The sequence below is a fragment of the Microcaecilia unicolor genome, chromosome 11, assembly GCF_901765095.1.
Source record: "Microcaecilia unicolor chromosome 11, aMicUni1.1, whole genome shotgun sequence".
Classification (NCBI taxonomy): domain Eukaryota; kingdom Metazoa; phylum Chordata; class Amphibia; order Gymnophiona; family Siphonopidae; genus Microcaecilia; species Microcaecilia unicolor.
Window position 1 is genome coordinate 193411243 of NC_044041.1, and position 13771 is coordinate 193425013.

General features: G+C 45.0%; 1 protein-coding gene across 5 annotated transcripts in view; it reads right to left on the bottom strand.

Annotated features, from left to right (window-relative positions):
- The window catches only part of SYTL1 (synaptotagmin like 1), a 67418-nt gene that overhangs the window by 4817 nt on the left and 48830 nt on the right, over positions 1 to 13771 (bottom strand). For 4 of the 5 annotated variants that reach the window (XM_030218067.1, XM_030218069.1, XM_030218070.1 and 1 more), the window contains exons 8-13: positions 12806 to 12931; positions 6562 to 6728; positions 6127 to 6229; positions 4491 to 4652; positions 2754 to 2832; positions 1214 to 1313 (exon numbers count right to left, since the gene is read on the bottom strand). In XM_030218067.1, coding sequence (XP_030073927.1) covers positions 1214 to 1313; positions 2754 to 2832; positions 4491 to 4652; positions 6127 to 6229; positions 6562 to 6728; positions 12806 to 12931 — 737 coding nt within the window. The remainder of the gene's footprint in view (positions 1 to 1213; positions 1314 to 2753; positions 2833 to 4490; positions 4653 to 6126; positions 6230 to 6561; positions 6729 to 12805; positions 12932 to 13771) is intronic. The other variant, XM_030218071.1, reaches the window with a different exon arrangement.

The window sequence follows — 13771 nt, forward strand, 5'->3', positions numbered from 1 at the left end:
ACGGCGGGGTGGGGGGCTAAAATGTGCCTCCTCACCTCGGGCTCTGGACCTCCCCTCCGCCGAAGGCTGGCTATGCCCCTGGTTGCTTCTGCTCGCTGTTGCTCTCTCTTATTTTAATCACTTTAGCAAAGATCTCCATCTACAAGAGGAGACTTGCCAGCCGATATTCAGCTGCTGGTGTTATTCAAGGCCGAGCCAGATTTGGGCTTCGGCCTGGATTATCTGGGGGTTTTTTTTGAGCTGGCTAACACATAGCCGGTTACGTCAATATTCAGCTCCTCACTGCATAAAGCAAACCGCTTAAAGATAGGACTGCTCTTTAGGCGGCCCAGTTTAAGTGGTTTACTTATGCAGTGAGGGGTGAATATCGGCGCATAATCAGGCCCCCCCTCCCCCCCCCCTGGAATGCCCATGACTTAGCCACTTTTGAATTTGGCGCTAACCAGTCATTTTCACTGGAGAGAACCGGTTAGGTGCTGCTGAAAATAACCGGACAGCTGTGAACAAGCGATTTATCCGGTTGGCAGCCGTTTCCGGCTGGTTAAATCATTTTGAGTATTGGCCGGTTGATGTCTTGGAATTTATTATCTGGGTAACAGAAGGTTTAAGAGTGCACGAATACAAACAACAAAAGAAAAAAAAAAAGCACAATAGCGCCTTCAAGACTGAAACAATCGAGAGTCCTTTATTCGTAAAGACCCGACACAGGCTGCGTTTCGGCGTTACAACACCTGTTTCAGGGGTCCAGTTACTTAAATACTCTTGAACACTGAGAAGGAAAGTAAACTCCTTTAAACAGCTCTGCTAACAGACTTAAATAGATGATAAAAAAACACCGTAGCATATTTATAGAGTCAAACCTTCCGCAACGAGGAAAAATCCAATATAAATGTTGGTAACGCAGCAAATAAAACCTCTGTAGTATCCGCTCTGTTATTTAAAAAAAAAAAAAATCCTTCGTTGTCTTTGCCTGCGAGAGTGTTTAAATAATTGGACCCTTGCAGCAAGCAGTGTAACACCAAGACACGGCCTGTGTCGGGTCTTTACGAATAAAAGACTCTCAATTATTCCCGTCTTGAAGGCCCTGTTGTTCTTTTTTTTTTTTTTCTTCTTTTGGAATTAATTTTCTTCCTCTCCCTTTTCCTCCCTCCTTCGCTCCCCTTGCCTGACCCATCCTTTGTATCCCCTCAGTAACCCAATTGTTCAGCGTTACCATTTCACGAAGGCATCAATGGTGCCAGTATGGAGCGGCAGGAGATTCTGTGCTTCTTTCACCCATATGTGCAGTTCGCCCGTTGGAGGCAAACTGACCCCTGAGGCAAGACAAGAAAATGCTGTATTAGGCAGATGGGAAGAGAAGGTCTCAAATAACTTTACAAGATATCAGCAAAGCTAGAGTTTATATACATTTTAAACAAATGAATTGAAAGCGCTTCCCAACAATCAGTGAGGCTAGTGTTTTTCTCCTCTATGCTTTTAGTATACTAGCTGATACCTTCAGGATGTGTCCTTTAATCCTTGTACTTCTTGAAAGAGTAAACAATCAAACATGCATGGGATAAACACAAAGGAAGCCTGTTTAGAAGGAATGGATCTACGGAATCTTAGCAGAGATTGAGTGGCGACGCCGGTAATTGGGAAGCAAAACCGGTGCTGGGCAGATGTCTACGGTCTACGCCCTGATCATAACTGAATTGATAGGGATGGGCTGGAGTGTAAATTTTAAGGGGCTTCGACGTTAGCTTCAGAACTTAATATAAGAACAGTACTGGGCAGACTTCTACGGTCTGTGCCCTGAGAAAGGCAAGGACAAATCAAACTCAGGTATACATATAAAGTATCACATACCATATCTTGGGCAGACTGGATGGACCGTTCAGGTCTTTATCTGCCGTCACTTACTATGTTACTCTTTGGGGTTCTACATGGAATGTTGCTACTAATTGGGATTCCAGAATCTTCAGAACTTTTAGTATAAGAACAGAGCTGGGCAGACTTCCAAGGTCTACGCCCTGATTGTGACTGAATAGATATGGATGGGCTTGAGTGTAAATTTTAAGGGGTTTCGACGTTAGCTTCAGAACTTTTAGTGCAAGAACAGTGCTGGGCAGACTTCTACGGTCTGTGCCCTGAGAAAGGCAAGGACAAATCAAACTCAGGTGTATATATATATAAAGTATCACATACCATATCTTGGGCAGACTGGATGGACCGTTCAGGTCTTTATCTGCCGTCACTTACTATGTTACTCTTTGGGGTTCTACATGGAATGTTGCTACTAATTGGGATTCCAGAATCTTCAGAACTTTTAGTATAAGAACAGAGCTGGGCAGACTTCCACGGTCTACGCCCTGATTGTGACTGAATAGATATGGATGGGCTTGAGTGTAAATTTTAAGGGGTTTCGACGTTAGCTTCAGAACTTTTAGTGCAAGAACAGTGCTGGGCAGACTTCTACGGTCTGTGCCCTGAGAAAGGCAAGGACAAATCAAACCTGGGTATACGTAAGTATCACATATCATGTAAAATGAGTTTATCTTGGGCAGACTGGATGCACTATACAGGTCCTTTATCTGCCGTCATTTACTATGTTACAATCGATCTGTTCTTACCCCGTTCACCTTCCTTGGGCAAAAAAAATTCCAACACATCCTCAGCGAAACATAAACACACAGTGGCAAAGAAGTAAGACGTTATTTTAAATTAAAATGAACGGGAAAAGAAAAGGAAGAGAGGTGCCCTGCAAATCTCACCTTCAGTCCCAGAAGGGATAAATTTCACGGACAGGTTGATTGTTCCCCGACTTCCGATGCCAGCTGGAGAGACGGGAGTCTGAGGAGAGGAGGGTTAGAAAGGTTTTTAGGGCGTCAGGATGTGAACCTAAGACGTCACACGTTAGATGTGTAATCTTCACCGCCTCAGTCGTGGGCAATACATCTCAGGCCTTGTGCTAGACTACTTACAAAAGTTTTCAATTTAGATTTTTTTGTAAGAGCTACAATACACATTTTATCTTGCGACCTAGAACTCTGGACAAATTCCTAAAGGGTCCTTTTACTAAGCTGTGGTAAGCTAAAGCATCCCACAGTGATTTCTGGATCTGCACGCACGATCCACATGCTTTTATTTTAGCCCTGGGGGTGGAGAGTGAGCACTTTCTGTGCAAATCGGTTAGGGAAGCTACATTGCCGCATGCTTAGAGTTTGAGCCCTTGCCATCAACAAAATAGTTGGTGGGGGCTAGAGTTACCATATTTTGTCCCGCAAAAAAGGACACATGCCACACCCCCACCACACACCCTACCCCGCCCTCGCTCCGCTCCCTCTCACATTTTCCCCTCCTCCCTGTCACACACCCCATCACCCCCACTCCCTGTACCTTACTACTGCCCTGGTGGTCTAGTGACCTCTTCGGGGTAGGAAAGAGCCCCCTCTTTCCTGCCCGGAGCTCTGCCCTGCACGCATCCTTCCTGTTGGTGATCTCTGCGCCGATTCAAAATGGCCGCCAAGCGTTGAAGTCTCGCAAGGTCACTTCAACTCTCGGCGGCCATTTTGAATCGGCGCTGAGATCACCAACAGGAAGGATGCGTGCAGGGCAGCGCTCCGGGCAGGAAAGAGGGGGCTCTTTCCTACCCCGAAGGCGGAAGAGGTCACTAGACCACCAGGGCAGTAGTAAGTAAGGGGAGGGGAGGCTAGCAATCTGCCCATTTGTCCAGATTTCTGGACAAATGGGCAGGCTGGCTGGTGGGCGGGCCGTCCCACCAGCCTGCCTGTTTGTCCAGCGGGCAGATTGGCAAAACCCGCCCTGTTGCCCAGACATGTCCTCAAAAAGAGGACATGTCCGGGTAAATCCGGACATATGGTAACCCTAGTGGGGGCAGGGGGGGTTTACACACTCCTGACCATGTGCTAATGGGAAAATTAGGGCATGGCCATTAATACTGAAAGGCCCCTAGATTATTAATACCAAATTCAAACCTTCATCTACAAAATTGGTGATGTTTTTGTGGGCCTAGATCAGTGTTTCCCCAAGTCCGGTCCTGGAGTACCCCCTTGCCAGTCAGGGTTTCAGGATATCCACAATGAATATGCATGAACTTGATTTGCCTATAATGGAGGCAGTGTATGCAAATCAAGTTCATGCACATTCATTGTGGATATCCTGAAACCCTGACTGGCAAGGGGGTACTCCAGGACCGGACTTGGGAAACACTGGCTTAGATTATATTTTATTATACCAAAATTTGTTAACATTTTATTAATCCAAACTTTAATGAAGTCTCTGTGTTTTCAAGGCCACATTACGTTGCATAGGAATTTGGTGAAAATGCTTTTTCGAAAGGTTTGTAGAGAGGCTGGACTAAGTAGACTTCTGCTCTTCCTTCTGCTCACGTGAATGTAAGAAAAGATTAAGCCAGTGAAGAAATGACTAAGAAATAATGTGTCTGATAAGATAGTGAGTGGAGGATATTTCTCTATATCAGTTCTCACCCGTGGCTGTAGGTTAAACCAGGAAGGTTGGATTTGAGTCCAGTCCCAGGTGCTGAGCCCAATCTCCACCTCGCCCAGAAACAGGTTCCGCCCCAAAGAGTCATGATGCCAGACGGAGAGATTGAGGAATCGGCTCTGAAGATCTGTCTTATCAATCTTGTACTTTAGCACAAAAGAAACAATTATACACGATTCAGTGGCTTTATATTACAGGGAGCAGAAGATGAGATTTGGATTTTAGATTATGGGCCTTTTTACAGGAATCCAGGGGTTGGCAAACTCTGTCCTTGAGAGCCACAACCCAATCCACACGCTCTGCCTCAGCTGTGCGCAAACAGTCTCATGCATATATTCATTGTGGAAATCTTGAAACCTTCAACTGACTTGTGGCCTTCAAAGACCAAGTGTGCTCACCCCTGGAGTAATCAATAATGAAAATCCAAAAATCGATCATTTATATTTTCTTCGGAGAAAAGACTAATGCACACATATATTTCTCTACCATTCTTAGGTAATCAATAGAAATAGAATAAAATAAAACAAAAGAAAATATACCTTTTTTATTGGACTAACGTAATACATTTTTGATTAGCTTTCGAAGGTGGCCCTTCTTCGTCAGATCAGAAATAAGCAAATTTTGATGTCACTGAAATACTTTGATGTTTCACTTATATATGCTGTTACTTATCAAAATTTGCTTACTTCTGATCTGACGAAGAAGGGCCACCTTCGAAAGCTAATCAAGAAATGTGTTACGTTAGTCCAATAAAAAAGGTATATTTTCTTTGTTTTATTTTATTCTGTTGATTACCTCTCTCTACCATTCTTGAATGCATTTCCTGCATTCAAGAACTAAAATTAACTAATTTGATTTCTTTTCTTTCAAAGAATGGCAGCTACCAACCGCAACATCGCATTGGTCAAAGAGGATACAGATTTTGCAACCCAAGTTCTCTTAGGTGACATACGTCAGTCAGTTGCAGTGTCATAGGAGGCCTGGCCCCACCACTGGAAACTTAGGCATAGAACTTGCTTTCCTTTCCTGTGGCTTTTTAATTCTTGCGAGAGTTAAACTGAAATTTGACAAGTTCCAACAGCTCTGGCAGAATGAATTCCTCCTCCATCCAAGGCACTTCCAACAAGACACACTTGTCTAGCAATGCCGTAGACCCGTGTTTCCCCAAGTCCAGTCCTGGAGTACCCCTTGCCAGTCAGGTTTTCAGGATACTCACAATGAATATGCATGAAGTTGATTTGCATACACTGCCTCCACTATATGCAAATCTCTTTCATGCATATATCAAGGGATACTCCAGGACCGGACTTGGGAAACACTGCCATAGACGTCCGTTCAGCTGTGGACCTTGGCAATGAGCCGGAGCTCTCGAAACCTGCTCGTCTGATGTCTGGGAGGTGCAGGCAGGCCCAGTTTTCTTGGATATTGGTTACAAGCTGTTAGCTGTTCTCGGCACTTGGTTTGACCAGCACTTCCCAGTCTCAACAGCAGCATTAACAGTTTCTCTTCCCTGCAACTGGTAGCAGAAGAGGATGGGATAAGGGAGTCTTTGCACCATCAGCCTCTCTCCCGATCCCTCTGTTCACGCCTCTCACTAATAGGGCAATGCACTTCCCTTACCTTGAGAGTCTCATTGAAGAGAGGGTCCAGGCATCGCTTTTTGACTGCTGTCTTACGCTTACTCTGAGAAGACTTATCTGGAAGGAGATAGGTCTTCACATAGCTGGTGAAAGAAGGGTGGAGTTACTGTAAGAAAATTAATGCATTGGCAGCTTTTACATTTGGCCTTTGAGTATACATATCCCACTCTGGTACCTGCCAAATTCTTCCACAGGATTGCTGATGTTACTACAGCCCTGTGTCTACGGTAAATTGTTTAGAACAAAACTTCCATAATGGGAAGAGAGCAGGTCTCGCTTCTTTCTGGTAGGGTCTAGCATAACCATTGGGAGATCACATTGCAACGTTTCGGGTCACCAACTTTCCCAGGGATCCTCCCATCTTTCTGGAAAGAATGGAAGGTAAAAGAGTCTTTTGGAGTCTCCAGGTACTCACGGGTCTGATCTCTGCTTCTTTGCCTCAGCCAGATCTCTGCATTGGATGATGACGACCTGCAGCTCCTTCTTCCTTGTGTCATATTGTAGAGAGAACTGGATACATCCCCTGACCTCTACATTCCCGATGTCCCCATCACTGTACAGACTCATGATGCTCCCACTTAGCTGCATTTGGGGGAGAGAGACAACCGAGAGGAGAAGCAGAGGAGAGGAGTTAGGACAGATCTATGGGAAGGACAGAATTTTTAATTTGTTTATATTGATACTCAACCATATATATATATATATGGTTGAGTATCAATATAAATATACACAATGCAAACACATCAACCCCTCCTTCCAGGAGTATCATCAAATCTCACTTAACAAAAGCAGGGGTGTCCAACCTCAGCCCTCACAGGTTGGGTTTTCAGGAATTGTCCAATGAGTATACATGAGCTCTATTTGCATACAATGGAGATGGTGTATGGAAATAGATCTCATGCATATTCATTGGAGAAATCATGACTGGATTGCAGCCTTCGAGGACTGAATTTGGACAGTCCTGGTTTAAAGAATCCCCAAACTGGTCAGCACCCCCATGGTATGTACACACATTCAGGTATCCGTAGCAGCCTTATCCTCTTGCACCTTCTGAAATGTAGTTAAATGCCCTCATTGAAGGACAGTAAGTTTGGCCATTTCATATTCATAGTCCAATTTTTGACATACTCGTTTCAAGGTTGGCAACGATGGTTATGCTAGCGAACGTTTTGTGTATTTCCAGCTTTATTTCCCTTGGGTTTAAAATGGAGTAGACTAAAGTCAGCTTTCCTGAGGTGATCTACAAAATGGTTGTTCACTTATTGTCATAGATATGGAAGGAGAGAAATTTTGAATTTATCTCATGTCTTTTTCAGGAGTGGCTCAAGTTACCTAAAGGTATTTCCCTATTCCTGGAAGGCTTACAATCTCAGGGGTAAATATTTAGCTGGTGTTGCTTTGCCTGGATATTCAATGCCAGGCCGTGTCTGGGCACCAGCATTGAATATTCTGGTTTGTGTGGCCAGCTCTCTCTTAAGAACATAAGACTAACCATACTGGGTCAGACCAGTATTCTGTTTCCAACAGTCACCAGTCCAGGCCACAAGTACCTAGTAGAAACCCAAATAGTAGCAAGATTCCATGTAGAATCTCAAAGAACAGCAAGATTCCAAAATCCCAAAGAGTAGCAGGATTCCATGTAGAATCCCAAACAGTAGCAAGATTCCATGTAGAATCTCAAAGAACAGCAAGATTCCGGAATCCCAAAGAGTAACACAATTCTAGAATCCCAAAAAGTAGCAAGATTCCATGTAGAATCTCAAAGAAGAGTAAGATTCCAGAATCCCAAAGAGTAACACAATTCTAGAATCCCAAACAGTAGCAAGATTCCACGTAGAATCTCAAAGAAGAGCAAGATTCCGAAATCCCAAAGAGTTACAAGATTCCATGTAGAATCCCAAACAGTAGCAAGATTCCATTTGGAATCTCAAAGAACAGCAAGATTCCGGAATCCCAAAGAGTAACACAATTCTAGAATCCCAAAGAGCAGCAAGATTTCATGCTACCAATCCCTGGGCAAGCAGTGGCTTCTCCATGTCTGTCTCAATAACAGATTATGGACGTTTCGTCCAAGATCTTGTTCAAACTTTTTTTAAACCCAGAGTGCCAGAGCTTAACTACTCATAAATATTACTCATAACAAAGATAATTTTTGTTTAGGAGGTGGAAGTATGACAAATGATTTGAAAATTGCATAAAGATCTAACTTGGAACTGCTGTGTGCTGTAAGAGGGTCTAAGATCAGATGTACAACTGTTCTGATTATCACTTCCTCCTCATTTTAACTATATTGTGGATTAATTTTTCCCGTTAATTATTTAATTCTAGACACTATTCATACGTGCATATATATGCTCTCCCCTTCTTTTTTGTCAGTGTGCTATATCTTTTTTTTGGGGGGGGAGGGGAGGGGTCCTCTAGTTTTTGTAGCGTAATAAGGGGTTGCATGTGGTCTGGAGCACTACCATATCCAGGGCCGGCCCAAGGCAAGATGCCACCTGAGGCAGAACTGACATGCCCCCCCCTTCGCAGAGTTTTATCTCACGATGACGTTCCAAACCCGGCAGTAGCAGCGATTCTCATACGCTGCCCTGCCACTGCCGGCACCCGCCTCTTCCCTTTACTGCGGCTGCCTGAGCCTCTGACAAAACAGGGTGCCGGCGGCGGTGGCAGGGCAGCGTATGGGAATCGCTGCCGTTGCCGGGTTTGGAATGTCACCATGAGGTAAAACGCCGCGAAGGGGGAGATGCTGCTCCTGATGAGTGCCGCCTGAGGCACCCAACTCAGGTGGCCTAATGGTCGGGCCGCCCCTGACCATATTTATTTATTTGTAGCATTTGTATCCCACATTTCCCCACCTATTTGCAGGCTCAATGTGGCTTGCATTGTTCCGTAATGGCGATCGCCAATTCCGGAATGAGAAACACATAGTTATAATGCCGGTGACAGAGGTAATCAAATAAAGAGGATTCATTGTCGTAGTGAGAAATAAACAAGGTGTTTCGTTAAAGTTCAAGCGTGATAGGTTAACTTGAGAGTTCGATTTTGTACAGTTTCGTTGTCTGGTATTTAGGATGGATCCTTGTGGTATGCCTTATTGAACAGGCTGGTTTTTAGTAATTTTCGGAATTTAGTTATGTCGTGTATTGTTTTTGTGGCTTTTGGTAGTGCGTTCCATAGTTGTGTGCTTATGTAGGAGAAGCAGGATCCATATGTTTGTTTATATTTTAGTCCTTTGCAGCTGGGGTAGTGGAGATTCAGGAATGTAGGTGATGATCTTTTAGAATTCCTTGTTGGTAAGTCTATGACATGTATGCCGGAGCTTCACCGTGTATGATTTTATGAACCAGAGTGCAGATTTTTGAACGTAATTCGTTCTTTAAGTGGGAGCCAGTGTAGTTTTTCTCTTATATCATATCTGAACTATAAGAGCACAGAGTGGAGGAGTGGACTAGTGGTTAGGGTGGTGGACTTTGGTCCTGGGGAACTGAGGAACTGAGTTGGATTCCCACTTCAGGCACAGGCAGCTCCTTGTGACTCTGGGCAAGTCACTTAACCCTCCATTGCCCCATGTAAGCCGCATTGAGCCTGCCATGAGTGGGAAAGCGCAGGGTACAAATGTAACAAAAATAAAATAGATACTATTGAAGATTCTACATGGAATGTTGCTACTATTGGAGATTCTACATGGAATGTTGCTATTCCACTAGCAACATTCCATGTAGAAGGCTGCGCAGGCTTCTGTTTCTGTGAGTCTGACGTCCTGCACGTACGTGCAGGACGTCAGACTCACAGAAGCAGAAGCCTACGCGGCCACATTGGTGATCTGCAAGGGCCGACTTCTAGTGGAATAGCAACATTCCATGTAGAATCTCAAATAGTAGCAGCAGTGGAGGAGTGGCCTAGTGGTTAGGGTGGTGGACTTTGGTCCTGGGGAACTGAGGAACTGAGTTGGATTCCCACTTCAGGCACAGGCAGCTCCTTGTGACTCTGGGCAAGTCACTTAACCCTCCATTGCCCCATGTAAGCCGCATTGAGCCTGCCATGAGTGGGAAAGCATAGGGTACAAATGTAACAAAAATAAAATAGCTACTATTGGAGATTCTACATGGAATGTTGCTATTCCACTAGCAACATTCCATGTAGAAGGCTGCGCAGGCTTCTGTTTCTGTGAGTCTCACAGAAGCAGCCTGCGCAGCCACATTGGTGATCTGCAAGGGCCGACTTCTACATGGAACGTTGCGCTAATGGAATAGCAACATTCCATGTAGAATCTCAAATAGTAGCAACAGTGGAGGCTAGGGTGGTGGACTCTAGTCCTGGGGAACTGAGGAACTGAGTTCGATTCCCACTTCAGGCACAGGCAGCTCCTTGTGACTCTGGGCAAGTCACTTAACCCTCCACTGCCCCAGGTACAAATAAGTACCTGTATACAATATGTAAGCCGCATTGAGCCTGCCATGAGTGGGAAAGCGCAGGGTACAAATGTAACAAAAAAAAAAAAAAAAAATATATATATATATATATAGTCCTGGCCTTAGTGGGAACCCAGTGCAATTGAATCAGCAGTGGAATGGCTCTGCCAAAACACATCACATGCAGAACAAATCTGGCTGCAGTATTCTGGGCAGTTTGCAATTTCTTTAACGAACATTCATTGCAACCCGTGTAAATGGAATTACAACAGTCAAACTGAGACAGGACAAGAGATTGTACAGGGAGCCGGAAAATGGCAACAGAGAAGAAAGACCGAACCCATCAGTTTCCAAAGGGAACTTGGTGATAACAGCGGAAACCTGAGGTTCAAACGTAAGGTGATGATCTATAACAACCCCCAGTATTCTGAGAACAGTATCCAGGGGGATATGAAGTGAAATCTCAAGGAGTCACAGTGGGATTTGAACCTTGGCTTCCCTGGTTCTCAGCCCACTACTCTAACCATTAGGCTCCTCCTCCTCCTCCACTCTTGAAAGGAGGACAAGAAGGACGGAAATCTGAAATCAGAAACTTGGACTAACATGTACAGCTTGGGAAGAGGAATGGCCAAGGACGGGGATCAGTATCATATTATCCATCAACTAGCCCCTCCATTGTTTTAATCGCAGGCCCATATTTGACTTACTAACAAAAAAAAATGTTAAACGACGCAGCTGTAACTGGCGTTTTCTGTCCCTTTAAGAATAAAAAGTTCTTCCAACCCTTCTGTCCCCTCCCACAAAAATTCTCTTTTACATTTTAGTGCAACAGGTCCACCGCACTGTTAATCAATAAGCTAACAGGGACCTGTCCACATAACCTCCCCATGACCGACCCTCAATCCAACCACCGTTGCGACATTTCACACTCGCATCTAGGTACGAGACTCATCTCCAAACCATTATGTCGTTTACCCCCCCTCCCTCCAAATGTTCACATAAAGGTGCACTCCTGCCTCTCCAGGGGGGTGGAGGGGCACAAAATTGTGTCCCAACCGCCTCAACTCTCTGCCCCACCCTCCAAATCCCTGAGCTGGTGGGGATCCCCAAGCCCCGCCAGTGGGAGAGGTCCTCCCCCGGCAGCCTGGCAGCATTTTCCATGGGCCACTGCTGCAGCACTACACCCCTCCCCCCTCCAAATACATGCTCAGGTTTTTTTTTGGGTGGGGGGGGGGGCAGTGCAACACCAGCCTAAGGAAAGCTCTGCCAATTTCCAGGCTGCGGGAGGGGGACCTCTTCCACTGGGGCTTGAGGACTCCCACCAGCCATAGCAGTAACATGTAAGCTTTTACGTCTTTGAAATTACATTATAAACCACCCTGATCTGGTTGGAATGCACAACGATCTGCTTTCCACGCTACCCCAATCCCACTTCTTTTTATCCTTTGCTTCCACACTGATGGTGGAGGAGTGGCCTAGTGGTTAGGGTGGTGGACTTTGGTCCTGAGGAACTGAGATCGTTTCCTACTTCAGGCACAGGCAGCTCCTTGTGACTCTGGGCAAGTCACTTAACCCTCCATTGCCCCAGGTACAAATAAGTACCTAAGCCACATTGAACCTGCTTTGAGTGGGAAAGCACAGGGTACAAATGTAACAAAAATAAAATAGATACTATTGGAGATTCTACATGGAATGTTGCTACTATTGGAGATTCTACAAGAAATGTTGCTATTCCACTAGCAACATTCCATGTAGAAGGCTGCGCAGGCTTCTGTTTCTGTGAGTCTGACGTCCTCAGACTCACAGAAGCAGAAGCCTGCGCGGCCACATTGGTGATCTGCAAGGGCCGACCTCTACATGGAATGTTGCTAGTGGAATAGCAACATTCCATGTAGAATCTCAAATAGTAGCAACAGTGGAGGAGTGGCCTAGTGGTTAGGGTGGTGGACTTTGGTTCTGGGGAATTGAGGAACTGAGTTTGATTCCCACTTCAGGCACAGGCAGCTCCTTGTGACTCTGGGCAAGTCACTTAACCCTCCATTGCCCATGTAAGCCGCATTGAGCCTGTCATGAGTGGGAAAGCGCGGGGTACAAATGTAACAAAAATAAATAAAATAACTATCCCTCCGGCCCTCTGGTTTGCATTTTCATCACCTCACAGAGTTCTTTTACTAATCGTCTTCTACGCATTACTGGAGAGACACCCTCTGTCCCCCTGCTCAGAGTTTGGTGATAATTGTGTACCGTGGATGAGCTGAGACTGGACACTGAAGAGCTGTTATTGAGTAGTTTATGTGGCCGAAACGGGCTGCTCTCTTTGGTGCTGAGTGCAGAAGTCTCTTCGTGGCCATTTTCCATCTCGTTATTGTTCTGGAAAGCAGTGAAAGAAAAAGCAGCCTGTGTGTAACATGAACACCCAACGCAACACAAACCAGCATCACAAAAATTGAGCAAGAAGGGACCCAGGCCAAAGAAGCACAAGCAAGTCAGACAGCTGCCATGAGCAGGCATGAGAAAACAGACCTGACCCACACCGAATTCAAGAAAATTCTACCACACTCTACCATGTGAAATGATTCCCAAACATAAGTACATAAGTATTGGCACACTGGGACAGACCGAAGGTCCACCATGCCCAGCATCCTGTTTCCAACAGTGGCCAATCCAGGTCACAAATACCTGGCAAGATTCCAAAACAGTACAATACATTTTATGCTGTTTATTCTAGAAATCAGCAGTGGATTTTCCCCAGGTCCATTTTAACAATGGTCTATGGACTTTTCCTTTAGGAAGCCATCCAAACCTTTTTTTAAACCCTGCTGAGCTAAATGATTACACTACATTTTTTGGCAACGAATTCCAGAGTTTAATTACACGTTGAGTGAAGAAACATTTTCTCCGATTCATTTTAAATGCCCCCTAGTCCTAGTAAACAATCGATTCACCAGATGTTATCACCAGGTGTCTGCAAACACCCAGCAAGGACCAGTGCAACTCGAAAACCCCCTTGTCACGTGGTTTGGAGGAGACGGTACTTTCACAAGGAGGAATGGGAAGTGGAATGCAAGAACAAATGTCCTACTGTACTGCAGGCAGCTTTGCACATTCAGCTCTGACCGTCACATGTCCTACTGACGTGTGAGGGTTTTATCAGGATATTTCTAAGAATCATAAAGTGAACACATGTTGCAACCGTCAACCATTTCAGAT